The following is a 19,124-nucleotide window of genomic DNA, read 5'->3' as shown; positions in this document are numbered from 1 at the left end:
ACACGAGAATGAACCTCATTGGCTCTTGCTGAAGCTCTTGCTGAAGCTCAAGCTAGCTGCGTAACACAAGAATGAACCTCATTGGTTCTCGCACGTCAAGCGAACATGCTTTAGAGTTTACCACAACTGATGTGTGAGTTGATGAATCTTTGTGAATAAAAGCCTAAATTCAGTCTGTATATTCTCATCATACTCATCATATAAAGCGATTGCAAATTATACGCATATTTGCTAGTAAAAGCTGACCACTCTATTTAACCTCTCTTAGTAGGATGTATCTGAAATACCCACAACCTTGAATTATAAAAGCTTAACGATAAATACATCATGACCTCATCGAGTGATCAAGATGGCTTTATGACAGCAGTATGACGTGTTTCCGGTTTCTGTATTCGGAGTGACGGAAGTTCGTCTGAAACAACAGCAGGCCCCCACTTCCGGGCAACATGTACCAGCTGTAAACATGGCGGAGGAGCTAATGGAAGCAGTCGAGAAGTTGCGGCTGAGGCTCGATGAGAATCAAGAGCCTCGCAAGGTAATACACCCTCTCTCCGAGACGAAGCCAACACTTTACGTCGACGCTTTCGCACCGTGTATGACTGTGTTATACGCGCTTCTGCTCGTGGCTAGTCTGAGGATCGTGCAAAATTGCTATCCAGAAATCCCACGTATAACAATTACAACAACAGAAGACCGTGAAATGAATGATCGATTTGATAGATCAATTTGGATGGAGTTTTTTTTTTCTTCTTCTTAGATATGCCTCAGCAGAAGCAGAATCACACACTTTCTAAGGAGCTAGTGCTCAGTTTAGCAGAAATGACAACCACAGCGATTAAATATGATAACAGTGACAGATCAAGACAGGCCGTGATAGTGCAGCAGAGTGCATGCTACTCTCTATAAAACACGATTCCTCCGCATTACTCAATGCAGTTGCATTAAGGCTGTGTCTCAAATTTAGTGAACTGCCTACGTAGGTGGCATTATTGTGTAGAGCCGATTTCAGATCGATGCGACCCCCCTGTTCCTCTGGAGGCCACGAATACACTTTAAGGGCACTTACATTTCTGGTTTGGTAATTCTTGCTTAAAAATTAGTCTTTGACACTATACCACAAACTAATAACTTTAACACTACTGCTATTTACACAGATGTCTCTATGTACAACAAAAATACCACAGTACTACCGTGTTATTTGGACACTGCACCATGTTCTTACCATGTTTTTTTTGTTTTTTTTTGCATGAACAATTACTTGAAATATGTACATATCATGGTGCATGATATGGTTCTGCCAGTATTTTTTCTAAGAGTTATACATCTATGTAGTATAATATATAAATACATAATATATAAATATAATAATATGTATACATACATATTATGTAAACAAAAACATTTATGTTAGATGCAACTAATTGATTTGACAGCATTAATTTGGGTATATATATAACTATGCTCGCATCTCTTATCTGTGGTTAGGTTTAGTTTTATACAATGATGCGATTAGTATTTTATTATTATATGTGTTAAATACATTGTAAGTGATTTTTTGTTGGTAATAAGAATAGTGTAGTTGTCCACAAACAGTGCAGATAAATGCTTGATTTGATCATTTTGACAATATGCTCCTTACAATATTGTTGTCATGGTCCAAAATGAAAATTTTTTCCATAACTTGCAATGGTGAGTGTTATGAGAAAATGTATCAGCCATATATGCTTATTACGGTCAATGCAACTGTATATATATATATATATATATATATATATATGTATATATATACTGTATAATCATGACAATGGATTAATTAATCTTTTGTCTGTGAGATGCGTTCTTATATTTTTCCTCCTCCTTGTTCTGTCTAGCTTCTGAAAACCCTCAAAAGGTTGGGGGAGCTGCCCATGACAGTAGACATCCTGGTGGTAAGATAAAAAATATTGCTTATCTTCACATCTATTACTTTTGGTTTGATCTCTAGTTTTTAATACGTTTATGTTTTCTCCGATTCTTGCAGGAAACTGGCATTGGGAAGGCTGTGAATTCTCTGCGCAAACATGAATTTGCTGGGGAGGTTGCGAAGAACCTTGTGGCCAAGTGGAAAAAGCTGGTGCCAGAGAGATCTGCAGACAGGTAAGCTTCTTAAAGTGATCTATTACCTGGTAATTTCATTGCAATTAACATTTTTAGGTCATGAAAATGCAGAACTACTTAGTAAAGAAAACAGAAACTGAAACAACTGTTCTTTAGAGTATGCTCATGGCTTAACTTTTTGCCACAAATGCCTAATGGCGAGTGATTTTAGAAAAATGTTTGGGCCATAAATATTTTTATATATAAGTTTAGGGAAAGTGAGTTTTTTTTTAAGTCCCTTATGCTCATAAAGTCTGCATAGATTTGATCAAAAATCCAGTAAAACAGTAATATTCAGAAAAATATTTTCCATGTGAATATAGTAATAGTTATATATTTATATAGTAATATATAGTAATATATTTTAAAATGTAATTTATTCCTGTGATCAAAGCTGAATTTCAGCATCATTACTCCAGTCTTCAGTGTCACATGATCCTTCAGAAATCATTCTAAGATGATGATTTGCTGCTCATGAAACATTTCCTATTATAAATGTTAAAAGCAACTTATTAACTTATTTTGTGGGAACCATGATAATTTTTTTCAGGATTCTTTGATAAATAGAAATGTCAAAAGAACAGCATTTATTTGAAATGTATATATTTTTGTAACAATATAGATGTCTTTACTGTCAATTCAATGGTAAAAGTATTAATTTCTTATAAGAAAATCTTAATGACCCGTAGTGAATATAAGTTTCCACTGCTGATGAGTTTTACTCTAATTTGATGTTTGTTGGGTGTTCATTTTGGAACCTTGGCAATGTTGTGAGATAAGAGATGAATAAGTTTATATATGGTTCATGTTTATGAATAGACCAACTGTAAAGGAGGGGCGTTCCCACTCACGCATTAATGAGTCTGGAGGGCACAAACGAGTCCGGGAACGGTCTCCCGAGGAACCTCCACTTATGGAGGAGGAGCAACACGACGAGATGGAATACCAACATGGCTACTCGCCCTCGCCTCCACAGCACTACAGCTCACAGTACAGACACGGCAGTGCAAGGGGGTATCAGTCAGATGAGTATGAAAGCCCTCAGGAAGAGGAGCCAGAGCCGGAGCCTGAGCCTAGTCCCCCACGAAATGACATTAGACACAACAAGCCACACAAAGAGCCAGTCAGAGAGCACAGCTCCCAAGACATTCGGGAACAGGAGAGACGGAAGCACCGACCCACGGGTGGCGGCAGCAGCAAGGAGAGGACGCACAGAGCCGAACGAGAGCAACAGGGTGGGACGAGTCACAAATCTAAACATGATCGACATTCAAGCTCACACGAGAGCAAGAAGGAAAAGAAAGGAGGAAGTGATGGTAAGACGTCTCTTATGCTCACCAAAATATTATTGTGAAATATTATTACAATTTAAAACAATTTCTGCTTTAATGCATTTTAAAATCAACTATTTTCAGCATCGTTACTCCAGTCTTCAGTAGGGCTGTCGCGGTGAAGGATTTTCCCTTGCGGTAATTATGAGTGGCTCAATAGCGCGATATGCGGTTTTACCGCATTTATTAATTTATTTTGATTTATTTGTTGCTATATAAATAAGTGTTACGATGTGGTCAGCATGCACAAAAACGAGTACATTTTCAGTAACAAATAAACCGAAACTAAACAGCGTATCTGCGCATTGACAGCCTGTCACTCAGCGCGCAGTTGTTACGGCAACGGACTGTCTTTGAGTGAGTCATTAAACCATTCATTCAACAACACGTTCAAAAACGCTGATTGATTCATTAAAAGATAGTAATGAAACAAGGTTAATTATTTTTAACTTTGAGCTCCACTTTTCAAGGCTCAGCTGACCAGCAATGCGTTGCATAGGTAACGCTGAAGCTTCACTTAATAGAAACAAATGGCATTAATTCAATGCGTGACTCACTGAGTTTTGTTTCCCGCGACCGCGAGTTCCTCGCGCTGTGGATGCTGACCAGCGCTGTCGCTGATGCCATTCATGGTAAATACCCTTTATTTTAAACGTTAAAAGGATGACAGGACAAATATTTAACTTTCCTTGGACACGGCAACCTTTTCACGAGTATGACTTGACCTCAAATACAGACGCAGGTAATCGCACGCGCTCAGTCGATCTCTCTCATTTACTGTCTGTTTAGGCTTAAGTGCAAATCCACGAAGCCTCTGTACAAATCACCATGATAAAACCATGATCACCACGTCTTATTATCATTATTAAATTATTTAACATTCAATACACATGCACGAAGTTCAAAACAAGAAGGTTATAGCCTTATGAGAAAAGAAAACACGTGAATATCGCGGTTGCTGCGGTTACTTGAATTCCTCTGCGTTTGGCTTGTCAGTAGCGCGGTACTGCGATATTGCGGTTATCGCGACAGCCCTAGTCTTCAGTGTCACATGATCCTTCAGAAATTATTCAGAAACATTTCTGATTATTATCAATGTTATCAATATTTTTGTGATTGTTTCAAGGATTCTTTGATGAATAGAAAGTCCAAAAAGAACAGCATTTATATGAAATTGAATCTTTTGTAAGATTATAAATGTCGCTTTTGATCAATTTAATACGTTCTTTCTGAATATGAGTTGTTTGTTTATTCCAAGTATACGATTTAAGTTGGATCTGCTTTTGTCTTTAAGGAAAATCAAGGGAGAGGGGGGAAGTTCCAGAGAAAATGGACGAGGAAGAGGAGCCATTTGAAGCTCCAACCATGTCTTTTGAATCCTTCCTCACGTACGACGCCCCGACCCCGAGCAAAAAGAAGAAAAAGCAGCCCTCGCGACCCCCTCAGCCTCCTGCCTCGGTTCCTTCGGCTTCCTCGAAGTCTGGCAAGGCTAACGGGACCAGCAGTAAACACTCAAAGCCATCCTCCTCCTCCGTGACCACGCCTGCTGTTCCAGAGAAACGCAGGAAGGTGAGGCTGAACTTGTTATTCTGGTGGGGTGATGGGATTTGTCAAAGGATTTCTAATCATTATTTCTCCAGGTAGTGGATGTGGTTCCCATGCTGCCCGATATCTCTTTGCCTGCCATCCAGCCCAACTACAGACCACTGCCCTCCATTGATCTTACGCCACTGTCCCCCCAGAGACGCAAAAGTACGTGTTTTTTAGTTTTAGAACACTTTAAAGAGGACCTATTATGTTCTTTAGTGTGTAATGTTTGCTGTTTAAACATGAAAAAGCTCTGCAAAGTTACAAAGTCCCTCCAGCGGGAGTTATTCTCTTTATCAGTGTCAGTTTCTGAACTCCCTGAAACGCCCCCATTGTAGTCTTGAGTTTTCTTCAGGGAACGTCACAATATTCCTCATTTAAATAATTCCCACTAAATAAAGGGGCGGGGCCTGGTTACATTAGTTAGTAGTGTGTTGAAACTGGCTCTCGAAGCGCTTGACCAATCACAACACACTGGTCCAGCCGACCAATCAGAGCACAGTGTGCTTTCAGAAGGAGGGGCTTCATAGAGACAGGAACTAAACAGAGCGTTACTGACAGACTGGGAAGAGAGGAGCTGCAACAATGTCAAATGTGTGACAAAATAAGATTTTTTTTTTACATTTAAGCATGAAAACCTATTCTAGTAGAGCCCAAAATTAAAATCAAGACAAAATATGCCCCTTTAAATCAAACTGCCTAACAAACCTGAAAGAAACAGAATTGAAATCAAAAGAAGTGTATACATCCCAATGATTCTGTCTGCATTGACTCAAAGCAACATGTTTTTCTCCTTCAGTCGCTGTGTCAAATGACGAAGAGGACCTCGGCTGCGCAGGTCGAAGGCTGAACTCCAAAATGGTTGTGTACTCTGGGTCCAAGTCCGCGTATTTGCCGAAAATGATGTCTCTGTATGATCAGTGCATTAGAGTCCTGCAGAACAACATAGATTGTGAGTTTATGATTCTTATTCTCTGATTATTTGTTTTAATAATATTTTAATTAAACACTTCAGTATAGTATTTAGCCCTTATGGGATATTACATAACAAATCACATCTCAAGAGTCACAGATGGCTGTGTGTGAAAAAATCTGGTGACAGTGACCGCACTTTAAATTGGCATGTTCAAATCGCTGTAAAGGATGTCGTGATGTTTCAGTGAAGCTGAAGTGTTTACCGCATAAATCACCTAAAAATTAATCAGCATTTCTTGTTGTTTTTTTTAGCAATTGATGAAGTGGGCGGAGTGCCATTTGAGATTCTGGAGCCGGTTCTGGAGAGATGCACGCCTGAGCAGCTTTACCGGATTGAGCAGTGTAATCAGGTGTGTGTGTCATGTTGTCAACAGTCACGTGCAGATTATCTATTTCACAGTTTTAATCACACATCTGTTGTGGTATTCTACATGCATTATATTAATACATTAAATTAAACATAAGCGACAGTAAAGACATTTATAATTTTACTAAAGTTTTAGCTGAGGAGGCTCTTGAAAAGGCGAGCTTTAGAGACTGAATGCTTTATCAAACTGTTTCAGACACTGAGAAAAGAGGTGATGTTGCAATATACTGTATGTTATGAGGAAATGTACATTTTATTTTTTATTTTTACCTTGGATGCATGTAAACCTACTGTTAGAGACCTCTAAAACGAAATTATGAGCCTTTAAAATAGCATAATATGGGCATTTTAAGCAGCATATTAGAATGATTTCTGAAAGATCATGTGACTGAAGACTGGAGTAATGATGCTGAAAATTCTGCTTTGCAACACAGGATTAAATTACAGTTTAAAATATATTGCAATAAAAAAATATTTTTTAAATTTTTAATAGTATTTCACAATATTACAGTTTTTGATTAAATAAATGCAGTCTAAGTGAGCAAGAGAGACTTCTTACAAAACATTTAAAAAGCTTACTTGAACATTAGTTATTTATCTCAAGATTAACGCTGCATGCAAGGTTTTCCCATTAAAACTTATGAAGATTTTAAGCTCATTTTGGGCAAATCTTTAATTGCAAGTGTCTCTTCTCAGTATTTCACAGAAGAGTCAGATGATCTGTGGTTGAGACACTGCCAGCGGGATTTTAAACGGGAAACTCCTCAAGAGTATGAATCCTGGAGGGAGCTGTATCTCCGGCTCCATGAAGAACGGGAAGAACGTCTGCGCAAGCTCACGATGAACATCAGTTCTGCCCATGCAAACAAACCTAAAGGTGCTCGCCGGCAGTAGTCAGTGCATTCAGATCAAAGTTAATGCATAAATGTTTACTTTTCAGTAAAGCTGGCAATTTAATTCATAAAAAAATTAATGCAAGACTTGTTGGGGGAAATTTATTATTGTATAGTAAACATATATATTTGACTTAAAGGTGCAGTATGCAAATTCTGAGACTCAATGTTGAACACTGTTGATATTTTAAAATCAATCCAAACAAACGCACCCTCCTTTAATTGCACCGCCCTCAGAATGCACAAACACACAATGCAGTGGATGTCTCTTTATTTTAGAAGAAGTGAAGCAAAATAATGCTCGTGAAAAATAAAGCGAGGAAGTGGTATTCCTCTGAGCTTTTCTCTTTTGTAATGTCTCTCAGCCATCTCTCTTTCTACAGTCTTTCTTCAAATCTCCCTCTTGCTCTCTCTCCTCCCCCATCATGAGAGGACACGCCCCCTACTGCTGATTGGCTACAAGTTAGTTGTGATGCTTGTTCCTATCCACTTTCAACAGTGTTTCTCAGAAATCGCTTACTGCACCTTTAAGTCACTTTTTATGTCTATTCAATGCTTTACTTATCTGACATGTCTTTGAATATCATCCATTTCAATATTTGGTGAGAAACTCCCCCAAATGAAGATAATTCAATTAATTAATCAGCATATCATCCAGTTAATTCAACTCAATCAGTTCAGTTCAGTTCAGTTCAGTTCAACTTTATTGACAGACTCAGGGTCCATTAGAAAATCATACAACATTACAGACACCCAACCCCTCCCTAAATAAAAATAAAAATAAAATAAAATTAAAAAAGACCCCACAAAAAACAATTACCAATTATAAAAGACAGTTATACCAGTGCTTCCACAGATGTGACTGGCATCGCACAACACTTTTACTAGGATTTGCCAGTAACTTAATAATACCATTCTGAGAACCATCCAGTCGACCAATAAATTTGTACATCAGATTTCTCAATAAAGCCTGAAAAGTGTTGACTCTTGCCTTACAAAACAATTCACTTGCACTACACCACCTAGGTTTTTTAAGCAATATCTGCATACAATCATTATAGGCTACCTGAAGCTTATGTATGGTTGTCTTTTTAAACTTGACCCATAATGGGGCAGTGTAGAGTGGAGTACAATAGGCCTGAAAGAGCCTTATCTTAACATTGTCTGAACACATATAGAATTTTCTTGCTAACATGTTAGCTTGAGCATAAAGCATACGACACTGCCTGTACATGTCATCATCATCAGACAATTGATCTGTGAGGAAGTGCCCCAGGTATTTTGTTTTATTACAAACACCTAGCACTTTGCCTGACAGATAAAAAACTGGAAAGTTGAGGTCTTTATCCCCTTTTGTTCTGCATATCGTGACAACACTCTTCTTAGCATTATACTGCTATATCTTAGCATTATAACTCAATATGTTTAAGCAATTGACTTTTTTTGCAAAAAATATGTGAAATAAAAATGTGGCTGTGGATTCAGTGACCAGTGCTCACAATCAATGTTTGTAATATATTATTGACTTTTAACAGGACGGCAAGTTAAAATGGCGTATGTTAACTCGGCCGCAAAGCCTCCACGGAATATCCTCCGTCTTCAAGAGAAGTTTGGCACTAAGAATGGTTCCACCAGCACAAGCTCTGCTCCTCCATCTGCCAGGTGAGTGAATGCTGCATTAGTCACACACACTCATCTTTATCATGATGTTCCTGCTGACAATCGGCTTTTCTTCAACCCCCCCCAAAGTTTCCGATTTTTTTTTTTTTTTTGTAACTGCATTTTATTGTGTGTTCACACTCAGGTTTGGTAAGGTTTGATTAAAACGAACTCTGGTGCGATTGCTCTGTTAGTGTGGTTCATGTGAACGCTGCCATCTGAACCATGGTGCACCAAACAAGTGGACCGAGATCACTTATAGGATGGGTCTCTGTCCACTTCCGAACAAACTCCGGTGCAGTTCGAATGTAATATGAAGACAACACGAACCAAAGACATAGGGCTGCACGATTTGGGGAAAATGTCATATTGCGATTATTGAGGTCAATATTGCGATATGCGATTGCGATATAATAAACAAATGGTTTCCTGAGTCATCTTGCTTGGTTCTCAAGGAAAATGCACACACAGATTAGTGATAATGCTGAAATGTGTAGCCTATTTCTCATCTCGAACTAGCAACAACAACTAAATGATTGATAACACCTATGATGATCAATAAGCCATTGATGTCTGGATAAAAATGACATACACACAACATTTTAAACAGTAATTATAGCCATCCAACATCACAGTGATTCCGTCATTGCAATTGAAAGCTATCAATTTTTTTTTTTAAATCATTTATTAGGCTTCAAAAAATATAACAACTTTTAATTTAGCTAAACTTCAAACAATTCTCACATAAACCCATAAAAAAATAAATAAACCCTCACATATCATATTTACCTGTGCCCTTCCTATCTAACATGTAGGACATATAGCCTACATAAATTGAATAAAGTTATCGAACAGTCTGTGCTGCATTAATTATAAATTATATATAGACTAAGCCTTATTAAAGTTGTTTTTCTCTGTTCCCTTTGTTCTTTGATTAACTTTAACGACAGAGATGATTAGTGGCTCCTGTGTACTGTCCCTTTAAGACCAGCCGCTGTCGAGCACGAATGCTTTAAAAGCATTTCGCATGAATAAGAGCGGGATCATGTAACTATGGAAGCTTGTTTCCGCCACAAAATAAAACATTTTAAAAGATAATTGCGACTTTTTATCTCACAATTGCGAGTCAGAATTGATATAAAGTCAGAATTGCGTGAAATAAAGTCGCAATTGCGTCTTAAGTCTTTTTTTCTCGCAATTGCGACTTTATATCACGCAATTCTGACTTTATAACACATAATTGCGAGTTTATATCTCGCAATTCTGAGAAAAGAAAATTCTTTTCTCAGAATTGTGAGATATAAAATCACAATTGTGAGATATAAAGTCCAATTCTAAGGAAAATAAAGTCTCTTTTTTTTTTTTTTTTTTTTTTTACCTCAGAATAGTTTATATCTCACAATTCTAACTTTATAACACGCAATTGCGACTTTATATCATGCAATTCTGACTTTATTTCTCAGAATTGCGACTTTATTTCTCACAATTCTGACTTCATATCTCGCAGTTGTGAGAAAAAAAGTCAGAATTGTGAGATAAAAAGTGGCTATTATTATTATTATTTATTTATTATTCAGTGGCGGAAACAAGCGTCCTCATGTAACACTAGCCAAAGGATGACAAAAAATTAACAGATGCTACGTTAATTGCATTAACAGCCGTAATTTGTTTATTTCATATAAAATCGCAGCATTTTGCGTCATATAATCGCATAGGCTTCACATCGCGATTGCAATATGATTAATCGTGCAGCACTAAAATGAACCAAAAACAGGACGTGATGTCACAAGATGTGACCTTAAAAAGGACAGAATTCTCAAGCATTCCTGTTTTTTCTCCTCATACTTGCGATGTTGATCTTTGTTCGTGTGTGTAAAGGATGGATTCCTTGAGGAGAGATCCCCTGATGTGATTGTAAAGCGCTTTGGGTGTACAGTAGTACATATGAAAGTGCTATATAAATGCTTCATTCTATTCTATTCTATTCATTCCATTCATTCTATTCCTGCCACTGTTTTGACTCGCAGGAAAACTCGTCCGGAGTTTAACATCATCAATTAGTGACAAGTTCGGTGACTGTGAGCTGCGTTACACGCAGGATTGAAATGGTGGCTACAAAGAAATCTCTAACGTTAATTTTGGTCATTGCTTGTCTTGAAAAAAGAAGACAATTTGACGGTCGTCATAGGAGAAGTCACACTGCAGGACTGTGAGTCCAATCTGACACTGCCAGAATAAAACTTTATCGCAATAATCATTAAAGGAGAACTCCGGTCAATTTTAACATTGAGTTCATTTTTTTGTACATTTGGAGTGCTGTCAGTACAGAGAACAACGACAAAAATCGGTGTTGCCTACACCGTGTTATCCTCTTTTTAAAATGTGCACCCTGTTGACTTCAATGGGGCAAGTTTTAAACCTGCTTTTAGCCTCTTAACATCCTTGATGTGTCATTACAAGTGCACAGGTCATGTGAGTGATTCCTTCAGAGTGAACGCGGGTCAATCTGACTGCAGTAGATGTGAAAGATATGAATAAAAGTGATGTTAATTCAGCCAGCGCTCATACCTGTGTTTACATCCTGTTTTCGGTCGAAGTCCAAAGTAGTCGATTGTCGAGTTCACGCGCGTGATAATAGGTACTAAACCTATGCCCGTGAACTCGACAATCGATTACTGTGGACTTTGACCGAAAACAGGATGTAAATACAGGTATGAGCGCTGGCTGAATGCCCCATTGAAGTCAACAGGGTGCAAATTTTAAAAAGAGGATAACACGGTGTCGGTGTGACACCGATTTTTGTCGTTGTTCTCTGTACTGACAGCACTCCAAATTTACAAAAAAATGAACTCAATGTTAAAATTGACCGGAGTTCTCCTTTAATCGGCTGTCGGTGAACACGTCAAATTAACGATCAAAGACTTCAAATTTAGCCTAGGGTCAGAGGAATCTTTTAGGATTTGCAAAATTTGTCCAAATCATGGCCAAAATCGTACAGTGTGTGAACCCGACTTAAGTTCCATTGCGAAATATATACATAATAAAAGCCGACCAATCAGGTTGTGAACATATCCCTATGCATTTAAGGTCGGTATTAAAATGCTAGTGTGAACGTTTAGCGGACCAGGACTAAAAGTTTTTTTTTTTGTTGGTCTGGACAAGTGTGAACACACCTTAAAGTCACCATGAAATCAAAATGGACAATACTTGTTTTTGTTATGAAATATTCTAAATGATTTATCCGTGCACGCTGTTATTTGAAAAAAAAAAATCAAGTCCCGCCCTATACTTGTTCTTGTTCGAGAAGCCGTTTCACTCGGATACACGTCACAATATGGGAAGAAAAGACGACCGCAACTTCCGTTTCATGCTGACTTTATGATGCTGATTCATGATTCTTCATTTGCAGGATCAGACCAGCAACAAACTACAGCTCCCATAGCAAACCCGCTGAGGTCGGTCAGTCTTCTGTTAGCAGCCCTCCTGAGTCCTCCTCGCGCTCCTCTGCTCCCAGCACTGCTGGTGGACACAGTGCCAGAGACAAACCACAAGTCAAAAGTGAGTCAAACATAAGCATGATCGCTCAGCTGCTGCTGTTACACATTTATATACAGCTACATATACTTTAGCTCCTTGTATACAATGATTTCTTTCATAGAAATGGATGTATTGTACAGTAGTGGCCAAAAGTGATGTTCGGCCTAGGAAAATTAACTTCAGCCTTTATTCTAATGTTCGTAAACGCATTACATAGTCAATTGCTAAATTGTACGGACATAATTTTTGGACATAATCTTTTCATACAAAGAAATTATGAACGCATGCAAAAACAAGAGACAACCAACAAAAATAGTATTAGTTGATTATGTTAGTCAATGCATGATTTTTCCTGTCAGCTTTTTGTTTTTCTATGCATTTTTTTGCATGGTAAAATAAAACCTGTTGCTGTAGTTTGCCTTTTTTTTTTGCCAAATAATTTTTTCTGATAAATGCCTTACCAACATTAAGTGATTTGTTTTGCACTTATATTTAAAAATTATAAATATTTTCCTAATTTTGATGGTTTAATCAAACTTGTAGGGTCATTAAAACCAAATATCAAATACCAGACATCACTTTTGACCACTACTGTATATTAACCATTGGTGTTGATAAAATCATGTCCAATGTTTGTCAATGTTTGAACATTTTTACCACTTTTCTGTTCCAGAAATTGCTCCTATGATGGCTAAGACTATCAAGGCATTCAAGAACAGATTTTCTCGGCGGTAAAAGGGAAAAATGTTTTATGTGTGTGTGATATGAGAGAACAACTGGAGGAAGAAACCTTTTATTCTGTAATGCTTCATAGGAAATGTGCAATGCCCTCTCACTTCTTATGTTTTAATGCTTTTTAATATTACCAGTACAGCTCAATGGACGCAATCACAAAAAAAAAAAAATACCAGCATCAGCAACCATCCACACTCATTTGTTATTAGCATGTCGTAAGCTTTTCACAAACACCGAAAACATGTGGTACACTACAGATTACCATGAGACACCACAACCCCAGATTCACTGTTACATGTTTATTTAATTGCTAAACTATAATCACTGCATCGTCATGGGACTAAGTATATGATTTTATGGTAGAGTGAGAATGAGATAAGATGTAAAAAGTTCAAGGACTGTACACTTCCTCACCATCATATTTATTATTTTAAATATTGGACCTGACAGCCCTGGACCTTGCCTTGAATGAAAGATCAAGTCATTTTAATAGATTTTATGAAGTGTTCTATGGACATTTTTAATAAAATCCATGTGTTGCTCTCACTATTTTCTTATTTATTTGTGTATGAATGTATATTTAATATAATTTTATGCTGAATTGTTTCAGTTATGATCCAGTAACTTCGGCATTACTCACTCATCCTCACGTTGTCCCAAACCTGTATGACTTTCTTTCGTCAGTGGAACACAAAAGATGTTAGTGGCTAGTTCACTAATTTTTTTTTTAATTTATATATATATATATATATATATATATATATATATATATATATATATATATATATATATATATATATATACAATGAAAGTAAAACCAGATGCTGTATTTCTGCCAAAAACATAACATTTTTGAAGTGTAGATTAGAGGTTTAGAACAGTGAGTAGATAATAGCAATTTTCCTATGAATTTAATTGCTTTAATTTATTGGAACAGATTTTTTTTTTTTTTTTTTTTTTTTTTTAATTGAATGCAAAATCTGAATACAACAAAATGGCATAAAACAGTCAATATACATAGAAAAAACTGGCATTGAAAGCTCAACACAGCAGAACCATATTGAATCCAAAATACACATAATACATAAAATTAAATAATAATAACCTGCAACAGATTATATAATACATTTACATTTTTAATTGCATTTAACTGGTGGCATCTGAGACATTTTAATTCGTATAATAACCAAAGTAGGGTGTTTAAATGAATATGAATACTAAATTTCGCTAACAGAAGAAGCAGATTAATGAAGTAATATTCCTTATGAAAGGATTTGTCATAAGAGAAAAAAAAACAAATAACAGTTGAAGAACGGACTGTTTTTATTTTATTTTTATTTATTGCATAACAACATACAAATACAGAGGAAACACAATGTATTATTATCTATTACATTCATAATAGCATCAAAGAAATAATAATAAAAAAATAATAATAATAAAAAAACATTTACATGGGAAAAATTACAAAAAATTACAAAGAAAAGGATTCAAAAATTGTATACATCCGTTTCGCTTTTTTATTTCTTGCATCTTTTAGGGCTTCAATATAATGTTTAAGCTCAATTTTAAATAATATAATGTTAGATTTATTATTTGTCCATTTCTGCTTATGTATGTGGTATTTTCCATACATAATTATTAAGTTAACAACAAAATTTTGCTCCATACTCTTATTTATGTATAACAAAAAAATATCTTTACCAGATAGTTGAATCTTTAATTTTGTGAATTTAAATATCAGATATTCAACATTAATCCAAAACAATTGGGTAAATACACATTCAAAGAATAAATGTTCTGTATTACAAAAGTTGCATGTAGTTTCCATGTCTCTATCTATCTTGAGACTACTTGTCTCACTGGATAAATCAAGTGAATAATCTTATATGTAATTTCTTTAACTTTATTGGTCAGACAGTATTTACTGGGTAAACTCCAGACCTCTTTCCATTCAATCTGATTATACATTGAGTTGCAAAAAGGTTTGCATTTAGGCAATAACGTAATTCTACATAATTCTCTAATATAAAAGTTATTACATTTTTTATCTATAATTTTCACGCCATCAATACTTAACCGATTAGTAGTATATATGGGGATAGCTTCGGAAGATACACTGCCTGATAAAAGTTGAATAAGGCCACTAGGAATGGCATCAAATACTACTGGAAACTCTTTAGCAGTTACAGGGATCTTATTATAGTTAAGGAATTCACAGTAATTAAAAAGATGACCATTATTCTTAAATAACTGTCTGACCAAAATTATACCATTACTGTACCAGTTTCTGTAAAATAAAGATTTATTTTTAAATGTAATGTATTTGTTGTTCCAAATCACAGATTTGTGTGGAGAAAAATTATGCTTAAAAATGAGCATCCATAATAGAAAAACCTGTTTATGAAAAGAAGAAAGCTTTATCGGAATCTTATTTACATCAAAATTACACCTCAAAAAAATTTCTAAACCCCCTATCTTATCAAAAATGAACTCAGGGATGATAGAACGGACTGTTTTTGACGCGCAGACGCGGAGCGACCAATGCGTCACAAGAACGCGACTCCAAATTCGGCTCCTCATTGGTTCCCTTGCTTTTTAAGGTCCAATCACATTCCACCTTTCGTATTTGCGTGTTGTCTACTTTGCAGCTTCTACCACCTGTGTATAACTGTGCGATTTTAGCATATGTCACTGAAGCCGCTCGAGCTGTCGAATATCTCCCTCTTTAGAGCATTGTTGTGAGTGTTTTGGCACTTTTCCCGTTGTTCACGCACCATGTCTGGACACGGTCACGGTCACGGCCACGGCCACGGCTCCTGTGAATGCGAGCACGAGCCCGCAGAGCGAGGAGTGGAATATGAGCTGTACAAACGCATTGATATCGAGAAGCTTCAGTGCTTGAATGAGAGCCGAGACGGAGATGGGAAACTGGTCTTCAAGCCTTGGGATCAACGCACTGACAGGACGAAGGTACGCAGTTATATAGTGTATAGAATAGTTTTACAGGAAACTTAGAGCCACCACATATATTATAATCTTAAAACTAAAAGTAAAGGTTTACCACCTTTTTTACACAGTGCATGTGCTTTTTTAGGTGGCGATGGCATGTTTGTGCTCACAATCTTAAAATTAAATAAAGGTTTACCACATTTTTTACACATTTGATGTGCTTAGGTGGCGATGGCATGTTTGTTGTATATTGTGTGTATATATATATATATGCGTGTGTGTGTATGAATGTCTATATATATATAATAACACACACGTACATAATGTTTGTATATATATATATATATATATATATATATATATAAGAATAGAGAAATGAAATACATTGGCTGTTTTATTATCAGATTGCTCTTCTGTTTGTTGTAATGTATGTCTCCCATTTCATTTTTTTTTAGTTTGTTGAAAGTGATGCTGACGAGGAGCTTCTGTTCAATATACCGTAAGATTTATATTGCAACAGCATTTATCCTCCTAGACTAATTTCAATTTCTGTTCTGTTCTATTTAATACGATTTGTCTGGGTATGAAATGCTTTGCCAGCAGATGTGGATGTGGTTCATGCACATGGTTAAATCTGCAGGTTTACAGGTAGCGTGAAGCTGAAAGGGATCATTATTGCTGGAGAAGATGATGAGTCACACCCAGCCGAAATGAGACTGTGAGTTTGCTCTCACTGGAAAATGAGACCTCTCTTGCAGCATCACATATGGATAATGCAACTACAGTTTACATGATTGGGTGTTGCAACTGGTGCTTTGTGATCAGGTACAAGAACATACCCCAAATGTCATTTGATGATACAAGCAGAGAGCCAGAACAAGCCTTTCGCCTAAACAGGGATCCGCATGCCGAGCTTGAGTATCCAACCAAGTAAGCAATTTTAAGTATGTTAACATGCACAAGCACATTAATTATACATCCTGTATACTGGACACTAAATCTATGTTGACCAACCCCAACATTTTATATAGGATCGCGAGATTCTCCAATGTGGAGCACTTATCTATCCACATATCTCGAAACTTTGGGACAGAATCCACTCGCGTGTATTACATTGGTCTGCGGGGAGAATACGCAGAGGTCAGTACTGGATTAAACAAATCCTGCTATAACAATAACACCACTTCTATTGTCACTATTAATAACTGATTGGAAATGCACTACATTCTTATGATATTATGTTAGTGTTGCTGTTTTTATAAATATTGATTTCACCTTGGAAAGGAAAATGGGATCATAAAATCCTTCATCTAGTCTCTTTTTATCCCTCTTTCAGCCTCACAGACATGAGGTGACGATCTGCAACTATGAAGCAGCAGCCAATCCAGCAGATCACCAAGTGAAGAGCATTACGCCCCAGACACACTTCATATCATGACAAACCGAGGAAAGAGAACCTCACGCCTGCTGTGTCAAACTATAAAAGTGTGCAAAAGAGTTTTGGTAACGGCCAGATGAACTGATGTGTAACGGATTTATTTACTATGGTTTGTTCGTCTGCTAATTTGCCAATAAACATTAAGCTATATAAGCATAATTACTGAATGTATGCTTATGTCAAATAAACGCTTCAAATCACAGAATAGATGAGCCATGCAAGAAGTCTGTTCTTTAAAAATCTAGTGGAAATGTATGCTCTCAGTTTGGTTTTGCAATATAGTATTCATCCATTTGATATTTTTTGCATTATTTGGTTCAATTGTGAGATTAAAAACCATTTAGGAAAATGTGTTCTAATCGGGTCCTCAAAGTGTTTAATATTGATTGATTCCCGCAGTTTGTTTAAAAATAAATTTTCCTGGTTAATTTCAATCACTTTTTTGGCATTTCATAATATCACACAAATTTTATAACAACTTATGCATTATGCTGCTGTTAGTTAAATACAAATACAGTAACACTTTAATTTACAATGTCCTTGTTACATATGTTACATGTACTTACCATAGTAATAACAGTAAATTATGCATAATTACATGCAACTAACCCTCAACCAAACCCCAATTCTACCCTAACCCTATAGTAAGTACATGTTGTTGATTAATATCAGTACTTAAATATATAATTACACTGTAACAATGACAACTTAAAATAAAGTGTAATCAATCATACAATCACAAATGTGACAGGAGCAGGGAATATGAAACTATTTTAATCATCACTACAAATCCATTTCTCCTCACTTATGCATAACAATTTGTTGCTGATAAGTTAAGATTTTGTTTAGAATAATAACTCAGACATTTAAAAAAAAAAATGTACATTAGCTTTTGATCATGTATGAGTGATGGTTTTTACAGATTTTTTTAAAAATTAGTCTTTATTTATTTTTGTAATACTTTTATTTTGTCCTTTCAGTACAGCACTGTGGTCAACACTGTTGTTTTATTATGTGCTTTACAAATAAATTGGAATTGGAATTTTTTACCTTTACACTTACAAAATAAGGTACAGATTGCTAGCTTTTGCCACATTTAAAGGGTTAGTTCACCCAAAAATGAAAATTCTGTCAGTAATTGCTCACCCTCATGTTGTTCCAACCCCGCAAGACTTTCGTTCATCTTCGGAACACAAATTAAGATATTTTTGATTAAATCTGAGAGCTGGATCACCCCTCCATAGGCTTCTATGTAATTGAAACTTGCCGTCCCAGAAAGTTAGTAAAGACAATGTTTAAAATAGTCCAAGTGACTACAGTGGCTCAACCTTAAGTTTATCAAATGATGAGAATACTTTTTGGGCACAAAAAAAAAACAAAACAAAAATAATGACTTTATTCAACTATTCATTTTCTTCTGTGTTTCTCTGAGTGAGTTCACGTAGTGTAACAGCGCAGCGCTTCTGGGTTGTACGTCAGAACGGAGGCTCACTATTGGCCGACGCTGGTCATGT

At 36.3% G+C, this 19,124-nt stretch overlaps 3 protein-coding genes across 3 annotated transcripts in view; 2 read left to right on the top strand and 1 right to left on the bottom strand.

Annotated features, from left to right (window-relative positions):
- Positions 1 to 19,124, bottom strand: part of ppt1 (palmitoyl-protein thioesterase 1 (ceroid-lipofuscinosis, neuronal 1, infantile)) — a 230,959-nt gene that overhangs the window by 64,273 nt on the left and 147,562 nt on the right. The window lies entirely within an intron of this gene.
- On the top strand, positions 393 to 13,766 carry eloa (elongin A). Its single transcript, XM_079879130.1, has 12 exons — positions 393 to 535; positions 1,872 to 1,928; positions 2,021 to 2,136; positions 2,956 to 3,452; positions 4,762 to 5,036; positions 5,108 to 5,219; positions 5,854 to 6,006; positions 6,282 to 6,379; positions 7,093 to 7,273; positions 8,825 to 8,951; positions 12,358 to 12,506; positions 13,159 to 13,766. The coding sequence occupies exons 1-12, from the start codon at positions 464 to 466 to the stop codon at positions 13,218 to 13,220; spliced, it is 1,899 nt and encodes a 632-aa protein (XP_079735256.1). The 5' UTR covers positions 393 to 463; the 3' UTR covers positions 13,221 to 13,766.
- On the top strand, positions 15,828 to 18,672 carry pithd1 (PITH (C-terminal proteasome-interacting domain of thioredoxin-like) domain containing 1). Its single transcript, XM_079877895.1, has 6 exons — positions 15,828 to 16,193; positions 16,628 to 16,671; positions 16,813 to 16,890; positions 16,998 to 17,102; positions 17,204 to 17,312; positions 17,509 to 18,672. The coding sequence occupies exons 1-6, from the start codon at positions 15,999 to 16,001 to the stop codon at positions 17,608 to 17,610; spliced, it is 633 nt and encodes a 210-aa protein (XP_079734021.1). The 5' UTR covers positions 15,828 to 15,998; the 3' UTR covers positions 17,611 to 18,672.

This window comes from Squalius cephalus (genome assembly GCF_949319135.1).
Source record: "Squalius cephalus genome assembly, chromosome: 8".
Lineage (NCBI taxonomy): Eukaryota > Metazoa > Chordata > Actinopteri > Cypriniformes > Leuciscidae > Squalius > Squalius cephalus.
This window is presented reverse-complemented; position numbering and strand designations above follow the sequence as displayed.

What these genes read in the sequence shown, in the direction of transcription:
- eloa (XM_079879130.1), top strand. Translation starts at nt 464, where the DNA reads ATGGCGGAGGAGCTAATGGAAGCAGTCGAGAAGTTGCGGCTGAGGCTC. An exon ending in TGACAGTAGACATCCTGGTG is followed by an intron (nt 1,929 to 2,020) that starts GTAAGATAAAAA and finishes CGATTCTTGCAG; the next exon opens with GAAACTGGCATTGGGAAGGC. An exon ending in GTCCCCCCAGAGACGCAAAA is followed by an intron (nt 5,220 to 5,853) that starts GTACGTGTTTTT and finishes TTTCTCCTTCAG; the next exon opens with TCGCTGTGTCAAATGACGAA.
- pithd1 (XM_079877895.1), top strand. Translation starts at nt 15,999, where the DNA reads ATGTCTGGACACGGTCACGGTCACGGCCACGGCCACGGCTCCTGTGAA. An exon ending in AACGCACTGACAGGACGAAG is followed by an intron (nt 16,194 to 16,627) that starts GTACGCAGTTAT and finishes ATTTTTTTTTAG; the next exon opens with TTTGTTGAAAGTGATGCTGA. An exon ending in TGCGGGGAGAATACGCAGAG is followed by an intron (nt 17,313 to 17,508) that starts GTCAGTACTGGA and finishes TCCCTCTTTCAG; the next exon opens with CCTCACAGACATGAGGTGAC.